This window comes from Chrysochloris asiatica, unplaced genomic scaffold, assembly GCF_000296735.1.
Source record: "Chrysochloris asiatica unplaced genomic scaffold, ChrAsi1.0 scaffold00230, whole genome shotgun sequence".
NCBI lineage: Eukaryota > Metazoa > Chordata > Mammalia > Afrosoricida > Chrysochloridae > Chrysochloris > Chrysochloris asiatica.
Genome location: NW_006408748.1, coordinates 1,505,159 through 1,515,806, shown reverse-complemented (window position 1 = coordinate 1,515,806; position 10,648 = coordinate 1,505,159). Strand labels below are relative to the sequence as shown.

General features: G+C 37.3%; 1 protein-coding gene across 1 annotated transcript in view; it reads right to left on the bottom strand.

The window, feature by feature from the left end:
* Positions 1–9,123, bottom strand: part of KLHL5 (kelch-like family member 5) — a 107,989-nt gene extending 98,866 nt beyond the window's left edge. Inside the window, exon 1 of the mRNA XM_006873211.1 lies at positions 8,315–9,123. Within this exon, the coding sequence (XP_006873273.1) occupies positions 8,315–8,697 (383 nt within the window). The 5' untranslated portion in view covers positions 8,698–9,123. The remainder of the gene's footprint in view (positions 1–8,314) is intronic.
* Between the last annotated feature and the right edge of the window lie 1,525 nt (positions 9,124–10,648).

The following is a 10,648-nucleotide window of genomic DNA, read 5'->3' as shown; positions in this document are numbered from 1 at the left end:
ATACACACACACATACACCACTCTTCCCCTCCTATAGCCATCTACATACAGAATACTGTTGTTTTCAAGGCTGTGGATCTACCACTATTACCTCTATTCCTATTAGCCCTCACATACCTCCCGATGCTGTCACTTGTCTTCAGTATTCTTCTGCCAACCTCCCTCTTCTTGTATATTTTCCTCCCTGTCACCCAGTTAACATAGGTCTACCCTGGTGTGGCACTGTGGGTTAATGTGCCAGACTGCAAAGCCGTTTGAACTGCAAGGTCGGCAGTTCAAGCTCACCAGCTGCTCCTCGGAAACCCTATACAGGGTCGCTATGGGTCGGAACCAACTCGACAGCACTTCACTCCAACAAGAAACCCTCTATCCAGTGAACTATTATTCTTCCTTCCCTTCCACCCCTATCGTTGCTAAGTGTCGTCAAGTCGGTTCCGACCCACAGTGACCCTGTGTTGGGTTTCCAAGGAGCAGCTGGTGAGCTTAAACAGCCGACCCTGTAGTTCACACTGACCTTGCAGTCCAGCACATTAACCCTCAGCATCACACCAGGACTCTTAGCAACAATCCAGTTTTTCTTTTAGTATGAAAACCTTTTCCTGAGTTTTTACAATAGTGGTCTCATACAATATTTGTCCTTTTGTGACCGACTTATTTCACTCAGCAAAATGTCCTCCATTATTTTAAATATATCTAGGAGTTTAGATGGGTGAGGAAGAAGAAAAAGGAGCTAGGATAGAGAAGGAATAAGGAGAGAACAAGGCGGCTGTATTAAAAGATACGACAAGAGCCAAGGAAAAAGAATACCTTTAACTCTTTCCTTCTTAAAACCAGTAGTTTTTGATTTGGGTTTTCCCCAGCACAGTGGTCAGAATATCTAAGGCGAAGAAGAGTTTCATATTGTTTACTAGGTATCACATTTTCTTAAATAATAATCAGTGGAAAAGAGAGGGGGTGGTTTGCTACCACAGTGTGGACTTCTTGCCTACATGAATTTCTAGTTTTAGCTTAGATCAGTTTGAATTGAGTTTCTGTCCGCTGCAACCATACTCTCTAAAATTAAATGACCAAATTACTTGCTTACATGCTTGAGTATATGAGGGGGCTTCAAAAAGTTCATGGAAAAATGGAATTAAATGCACAAAAATTTCCCACAAATGTTTTGAAATTCCCTAATATATGTGGTGTTTGTGTTGTGTTTCATTGTTTGATGTCTAATACATCTAATTCTGTCAGGAACATGGTAGATCTGTAAGTAAGCACTGGACTGTGAACCACAGAGCCAGTGGTTTGAGCCCACCAGCTGCTCCTTGGGAGAAAAATGAGGTTTTCTGCTCTTATAAAGGTTTGCTGTTGTTGTTGTTAAGTGCCATCGAGTCGGGTCCGACTCATAGCGACCCTGTACAGGGTTTCCGAGGGTGTAAATCTTTACGGGAGTAGAAAGCCTCATCTTTCTCCCGCGGAGCGGCTGGTAGTTTCGAACCGCTGACCTTAAGGTTCGCAGCCCGATTCGTAACCAGTACGCTACCAGAGCTCCTTAGCCTCAGAAATCTTATACAGGGTCACTATGAGTCGGGACCAACGGGGTTGAGCTTAACAACAACAACATATTTAATTCTAAAAACTTCAAATCTCATTTATCGAGTTCTAAATGGGATAAATATAAAACTGTTAAAATGTGAGCAATATGTCGCATGCAGTCAGGTTCTCCTGCCCTACAACAGTGGGGTTTAAGAGGCCACTTGTCCAATTGCAGTGTCTGTCCCTTTTCCCAAGTGGACTCCCCAGCTTTCCCATAAGATCTGGGAACAAATATGATCGCAAGAAATTCCTCTTGTTTAAACCAGACAGCTAATCTCATTTACTTAAAACTAAGAACTCTGAGTGATACCAGATACAGCTTGGCTTCAGAGGGTTCATGACCATCCCAAATAATGACTGTTAATAATAATTTTGAGGAGTGTCTTACAAGTATACTCTGTGTATTACAAGATATTTTAAATACACAAACATACCTGGTTTTACTGGGGATAGATCTTTATCTTTTGCTATAGAATAATACATTCTTTCCAGATACAAGAACATTACAGTTGAACTTCTTTGCTGCCCCTGACAAAAGAGTTTTTTTCATATAGAAGTGCAGAGGATTTTAATTTCAATCTGAACCAGAATTAATCGACAAGATCAAATAATGAGATCCATAGACAGCATTGTTGTTGTTGTTCAGTGTCACTGAGTTGGTTCTGACACCACAGCAAGGAGTGGTTGGTGGGTTTGATTCAAACCAACCTTGTGGTCCAGTGCTTATTCTACAGTGCCACACCAGGAGTCCATAAAGAATGCTAAAAATTTTTTTACAAAAGGAGCTAGCCCTTGAGGAGAGTTGATATTATGAAGATAACTTTGTTGGGAGAGGAAGAGACCCTAAATGCCTTCAAGATGGATGAAAGAGCAGCAAGTCAATTGACCAAGGAATTGTTCAAGGATATCTAGATGTTTATAAATGGAGTAACAAGTAACTAGTAAGATGGGTCACATAACAATGGATGAAGAGTTGTGACCAGGTCTAGAGACTATACCTAAAACCCAATCATGTTTGGCAGTCTCAACCAGGCTAATTAAGTGGACAAAGAAGGTGAAACTGTTAGAATGAATAGGCTTTTTGTTGTTGAGTTGGTTCCAAGTCACAGTGATCCCATGCTGAACCGAATGAACCAGGGCCTGGTCCCGCACCATCCTCATAATCCTCACACTCATTCTTAAGTTTGTACCCACTGTTGTAGCCACTGTGTCAACCCATCTCATTGAGAGACTTCCTCATTGTCAGTGATTCTCTACTTTATCAAGCATGATGTCCATATTAACCCAAGCTGAACCCTATGATTAAGTGGATACTCACAGGGAATTTCCTATTCATATATAAGAGGGGCATCAAAAGTTTGTGGAAAAATTCCATGCTTTTAATTCTATTTGTCCATGAATTTTCTGAAGCTTCCTCATATAAATATACTGTTGTGTTTAAGAAATCTAGATCTTAGTTGTTTGCATTTTCAATTGTCAAAGTCAACATCAACAGTGATAAAACATGCTGATGGTATGGACCTTTTACGTAATGAGATGAAAATGGCATTTACGTCTGGTTTTCTTCCCCATAACCCATGTCCCTAGTCTACTCATGAGAAAAACATCAGACAAACAACTAACCAGTACTACCAAATTTGTCAAGGTCATCAAACACTAGGAAGTTTGGAGAAACTGCCACAGCCAAGAGGAACTAAATGTAATAAGGTATCCCAGAAGGAATCCTACAACAGGAAAAAGAACAGTAGGTAAAAACTAAGGAAATCTGAATAAAGCACGGATTATATTACATTATAATAAAGCAGTATTATATTAATACTGGTTCAAGAATTGTAATAAATTCACCATACTAATGTAAGATGTTAATAATGGAAACTTCATGTGGTATATACAGGCATTCCTCTATACTATCTTCTCAGTTCTGTAAATTTGAAATTGCTCTAAAAATAAAAAATAAAAAGATTATTTTTCAAATGCATATTTTACCTCTTAACTTGGAGCAAATTAAGTAGACTTTCTGTGGCTCATTTGTCTCATCTGTAAATTAGGGTAGTAATAACAACTTAGCTCAAAATTTTTTTGTGATGACTAACATGCTCAGAAGAATGCCAGACATATAAGATGTAGAAGATTTCGCCATTATCCTTTTTTAATATTCGTAAAGTGTGGTAACATTTTATGCAAATTGGTTTAAGAAACTGGAAGTAGTCTGATAGATAAAATACTGAAGTCTTACTTTATAGACATTTTGGAATAATGAAATTCTGCAATTGAAATTCTGTCAAAAATGACAATTTCAAAGTTGGTAAGTCACATGAAGTGTAAACTGAGTTTATATTATTGTCATTTGATGCGCCACATTAGCCAGTAAACTTGCTGGCCCTAGTAAGAGGAGTTAAGTTCCTAGAGTTGGCTCATATACAAGCCAACTGCTCCGTATTTGAATAACAAAATGACTAAGATAACTCCATGGTGATGGGATGGCTAGGCTACAGACTTAAGGTCAAAGTTACAAGATCAAAGTTACCTTTCCTAACATTTGGGTGGTTAGCAGTAAGAATTACCACAAATCTAAAGTTCAGGCAGATACTTCCCCTAGCTAGACTATAACTGATGAAACATATGATGCCTCTTAAATCTGCTTTAAATTGTCCAGATGTCCTGGTGTGGCGCTGTGGGTTAATGCACCCGACGGCAAAGCCGTTTGAACTGCAAGGTTGGCAGTTCAGGCTCACCAGCTGCTGCTCAGAAACCCTATACAGGGTCGATATGGGTCTGAATCGACTAGATGGCACATAATACAAAAACAAATCACGGGTATTGTGATTCTAAGTAGGCAAAACCCACTTAGCTATCTTTCCCTTTTGTAACAACTCAAAATTTCAATCTAAGTTCTGAGATCTACATACACACTTGTTGTTTTTGTTGTTGTTATGTGTTGTGGAGTCGGTTCCGACTCACAGAGTTTCCGAGGCTGTAAATCTTTACGAGAGTATAAAGCCTCATCTTTCTCCTGTGGAACAGCTGGTAGTTTTGAACTGCTGACCTTGCAGTTTACAGCCCGATTCGTAATCACTACGCTACCAGAGCTCCTTACATAAACACTATGACTACCTAAATAAGAAATTCTCAGGATAGTGTATCTATTTTCTGATTAAAAACCAACCAAACCCACTGCCACTGAGTTGATTCCAACTTAATGTTTAAACATTGTAAAACTTTATAGGAATAGTCAGTCTCATCCTTTTCCTTCAGAGTTGCTGGTGGCTTTGAACCACCGACCTTGTGGTTAGCAGTCCAGTGCTTATCCTACAGTGCCAGCAGGGTTTCTTGTTTTCCCATTACACCTTTAATACTTTAAGATAGAAAGTTAGAATATGTTCAAATAACTTGCTTACATGTATTTTATTTGAAAGTATTATATAAGAAAACAAGTTGTTTCCAAATTAGATATATAAAAATATATTGAAAATCAGTGATACGCTTTGTTTACAATAAAAGCGCAATTAGCAAGAGACTGCTCACTTAATCAAAATGCTAAAGGCAAATAAACGTAACTTATGACAAAGATCAAAGACGCCTGAGATTTGAAGGAAGATGTGAGAATTAGTATATTTTAACCTAGAAAAAATGGAAAAGGGTGTTGTACACACAAACGACATTTCTAAAATCTAAAATGTCTGTGCTTTATTTTTGCATGAAATGTTAAGATCCAAATTTGAAACCACTGAAATATTAAATTGCCTTGACATATGTCACCCTTTTACATCTAAATATCAGAGATATTTTCTTTCAATGCATTTTGTTTTTGAGATAATACTTTAGGAATAGTTTGGTCACTGTAGATGTGAACCACTTACTCTTTATCTTATTCTTTACTTTTTTTTTTTTTATCAATCATCCTAATTAACATTTTAAAAAAATTTACTTTGTTGTTGTTGTTGTTGTTGTTATGTGCCGTGGAGTCGGTTCCAACTCATAGCGACCCTGTACAGGGTTTCCGAGGCTGTAAATCTTTACAGGAGAAGAATGCCTCATCTTTCTCCTGCGGAGCAGCTGGTAGTTTCGAACTGCTGACCTTGTGGTTCACAGCCCGATTCGTAACCACTATGCTACCAGAGCTCCTTTACTTTAGCTATTTAAAACATTATTTTCTTATTTTTTATGTTTCTTATAAGTAAAAGTAACAATATTATATTTTAAGAAATACATACGTTTCAGTAACAAAAAAAGCAGTACTTTTTCTTTCCTAATGAATATCCCACTAAGATGATATTTTATCATGGATACTAATGAATAAATGAACTTCATTTCAGTAGTCACTGGTCATGCAGTGGCTAGGTGCTGGGCTGTTAACTGAGTGGTCAGTGATTCAAACCCACCAACTGCTCTCTGTTAGAAAGACATGGTAATCTGTTTCCATAAAGACTACAGCCTCCCAAACAGACTTCCAAACCCGATGGGAAGAAGCCTTGGCAGCGTAGTAGATTATGACCTTGTGGTCAGCAGTCCAAATCTACCAATTGCTCAGAGGGAGAAAGATGAGGCTTTCTGCTTCCATAAAGATATATAGTCTTAGAAACTCTATACCAGGTAGCTATGAGCCAAAACCAACTCGAAGGCACACAACCACCACCAAACCCGACGGGGCAATTCTACTCTGCCCTATTGGGTGACTGTGAGTGGTAATTGACTCCACCAAGGCAATGGGCTTGGGTTTTAATTATTAACCATGCAAACTATCTTGGTTGTAAAGAGGTAAATATAGTGACCAATCTCTCTGACATACTAATATATCAATTTTATATCACATATGTGTAATCTCTAGGTAGTAGATACATGGTAAAATGTTCATAACCTATGTTGATAAATGAAGGAGCCCTGGTAGCATAGTGGGTTATGAGTTGGGCTGTTAACCACAATGCCAGCAGTTAGATTCATTCCTTGGGAGAAAGATGAGGCTTTCTGCTCCTGTAAAGATTTACAGCCTCGTGAACTCTATTACAGGGTCACTATGAGTTGGGACCGACTCCAAAGCATACAACCACCATGACCACCAGCATGCTGTGAATGAGTGATTGGCTTCTCTTTTCTCATTTTAGAAGGGAATGTTCCAACACTGTTGATACATAGTATTGATTTTGAAATGGTAACATGATTACTTTTTGCTGTCTCATAAAAGGATATTCCATGAACCTTTTACTCTATAAATTATTCTCTTTATGGTAACAAGTCTCTAAATAAAACACAAAACAATGAAACCATATTAGCTCAGTTGATCTACCAATTAAAATTATTAGTGGCTCCTATTCTCATAAGATAACGCCAAATCATGAGCTAATTTTTTAATGCCTAAATTAAACGCCCTGTTGTGGTGCTGTGGGTTAATGTGCTAGACTGCAAAGCCGTTTGAACTGCAAGGTCGGTGGTTCAAGTTCACCAGCTGCTCCTCAGAAACCCTATACAGGGTCACTATGGGTCAGCACCGACTCGATGGCACTTCACAACAACAAGTAAAGATAGTCTCCTCTCTCCAGTACACAAATGATTAGATGACTGGTCTACAGAATTACCATCCTAGCGACACAGTTCAGAATCCCATGTTCTGAAGGGCAGATGAGAAGGTAGCAAACATTCCCAAGTAAGGGACACCTGACTAGATGGACTCATTTTGTCTCAACTATTATTCTGACTATATTAATAACACACAACTTATAAATTATAAGTGTTATAAAAACCTGTGAAGAAATTTTAAAAGAAAAAGAATCAAGTAATCAAATAAGATAAATATATTACCTATACCTTTAAAAATCTAGAAAATAAATATTTTCAAGTAAAGATATATCAGAGAGATGACTTTCACACTCTTAACTTGCTACAGAATATGTCAGAGTAGTTTAAACTAATACCCATTTTAAAGATACAGATTCCAAGGGCAAATATGGAAAAAGTCATTATGAAATTATAAATTTTTTCTTACTCTTCGCTAAGTAAGCCATTTCCCCTTCTTGACCCTCTCTTTCACCATTTGATTACAGACCCTCTGTATTCCTTTAAACATTTCTTAAAGAATGTCTTTCATTTGCCTAAAAAGTACACATTTCAGTGATAGGTATAAGAATTAGTAGCTATCATCTTAGGAAAAGATATGTTACTGTATTCTCTGTATTAGTGTGGAAAGCTGCAACATATACAGGACAAAGAGAAATAACCATTAGGAAAATATTATTGACAATGACAGTGGCGTGGAAAAAATACTGACAACTACAATGTGCAGCTTCTAATAAAACCTTAATTTTCACTAAAATTAAAAGATAACTTTATAAATCTGTTGTAAACTAAAATATAAAAGAATTTTTTACTATAGAAATGTCTTCTATAGCTTTACTGACTATAGGAGGTAAATGAATGGGACAAACCTAAGGCAATGATGCATAAAATTGCTGCTATAAATTATTTCTAAAGCAAAGTCAAATCTATATTCGGAACATCAGGTATTTCAAAATGAAAGCTATTTGTTGTCTTTATAATTTTACTTGATTAGTATTATACTATTTTAAAAAAATCTTAGCAAAAGTACCACATGTTCATACCAAGATATTTTAAGTGCAAATATGTAGATGTACCTAAATACATAAAATCACAGATTTTAGATAGTAAGTACTAAATTATTTTAAAACATCATAGAGACTATCCCCCACATCCCATTTCTAACAGTAAGAAAATCATCAACCTGCATGAACTGGAATCAGATTCATTTTCTTCTTCACTAGTGCCATCATCCACTTCTGGTCTATCCAGCCAATGTGCACCGCCACAATCTTCTGCTGTAAACTCAAATGCGGGGACTTCAGAGGTGGATGCCATTGGCCAAGAAGGTGAATTCTGAAAATCCAGTTGGCTGGACCTTCGGTAACCAATTGAAGCCAAAGGCAATTGTAGGCTACATGGATCTAAAAACTTTCTCCCTCCGTTTGCTCCAGTCTGTCCTCGATTCCAAAATTCGCCCTGCTGGCTGTCAACTGCAGAATTAGGAGATGATGCTTGATGGCCAAACCACCTCCATTTGATTTTCAAAATCTGCTTCACATCAAACTCTTTACGAGAACCAGACATCCTCAGAGAAACCAAGTGATCGTCTAGGCAACGGGCAAAAAGCACTGCACAGAGATTTGAGTATCCAACCAAGACAAGAGAAGTATATGCCCTGTTGTACACAACAAACAGATTTAAAAGAAAATAAATCACATTCACATGCACATCTACATTTACTTTATACCAATATATCACACTATAAAGAACAAAGGATAACAAATAGAGATGAAACACGGTGGAACATTCCGTGGAACATTCCGTTCAATCAGAGCAAACTGTCATCCACTGCTCTTGGAGCAGCCAGACCACTTTCCTTTGCTCTCCTCCTTCCCCATACTGACCATTAGCTCTCAGAAACACTGACAGCATTCATTAAAGTCCTTTCAAATGCAGAACACCACCCCTTTTCTGAAACTACAAATGAGGGAGCAGGAAAGCACAATCCCCAAGCAGTATCTCCTTCTCTAGTGCTTACTATATTAACTCTTTTACTGCTGAAACATGACATTTATTCTATAGTACTTTCCTTTGTACTTAAAAAAATCACTATAAAATGAAAATGTTTCTAATTTTTATATTAAACTTCTAAAGTGGTATCACAATATAACAGGCTTTAAAAAGCATGCTTTAACTAAGATGAATTACAATGATTTTTAAGCAGTGTGCAATTTGGATGGGGATGAGTAAAAAGGAGTCCTAAGAAGGTGGGACTCCAGAGCGTTTCCTTCCACCATTATTTTCTTCCTTTAACCAAAAGAGTTTACTAATTAATACATAAGATCCTCGTAAGGTTTCATTTGAACAAAGAACAATGAGAAGGAAAAGTTTGAAAACTACAAATAATCAAAATATATGGTAGCATTTACTCTCTTTCAAAAGAATAGCCTGAAGCCAATAATGCGCTATAATTAGAACTGGGCCACTTCCATCTAGTATAATGTCCACATTTCTGTGTGGCACTGTGTGATAAACACTGGACCACAAGGTTAGTTTGAATCACAAGGTCGACAGTTCAAATTCACCAGCTGCTCCTCGGAAACCCTATACAGGGTTGTTAAGAGTTGGAACCGACTTGCCAGCATTGAACAAGTAAGAAAAAAAAAAAAGAAAATGTGGCTCAAAGGTCTCCAGGGTTGGGATGGGACTACAAGTACCCTACTGGTGCCCTCTATTTTAACAAAACAAAAATGGTCAGAACAGGCTACAGTAAAGACAACTGATAGAGCAAATACATATCAAATAAATGTAATAAAAAATTTAAATATTAAGTAATTATTGTGAGCAAACCACTTTACTAGGTATTGAACATGGATATTATATACATATCATGCTCCCTACTGGCAAAAAGAATAAATCTAGTTACTGAAACATAAACATATTGATAAGTTATGAGATATTACAATATTGAAATTTTATGATCCACAAACACAGAATTTGAGTTTTCAGGGTACTTAATATCTAATATATCAGATAATTTCACTCAAAAGGCATTACCTAAATCAGGTATCAAAAAAATAACAAAAAAAGTTGCATTGCTTATAAAAGTATTGTGATCCATAGATTTTAACTTCACATGGCTTTTCAGGAGGATAAAAATTGTACAGAGGAGAAAAGAATGAGAAGCATGAAAAACTACATAAAATTTGTGCTAAATATAGTGTTATAAACCATAAATACTATTGTGGTTATGTGCTGTGGAGTTGGTTCAGATTCATAGTGACCCAGTATAGGGCTTCAAAGGCTGTGAATCTTTATGGGAGCAGAGAGCCTCATCTTTGGCCTGTGGAGCTACTGGTGGATTCAAATTGCTGACCACACAGTTAGTAGCCCAACTCATAATCTACTATGCTACCAGTTGTTGTTAGGTGCCATCAAGTCGGCTCTGACCCATAGCAACCTTATGCACAGCAGAACAAAACACTGCCCGATCCTGGGCCAACTTCACTACTGTTGCCACACTTGAGTCCACTGA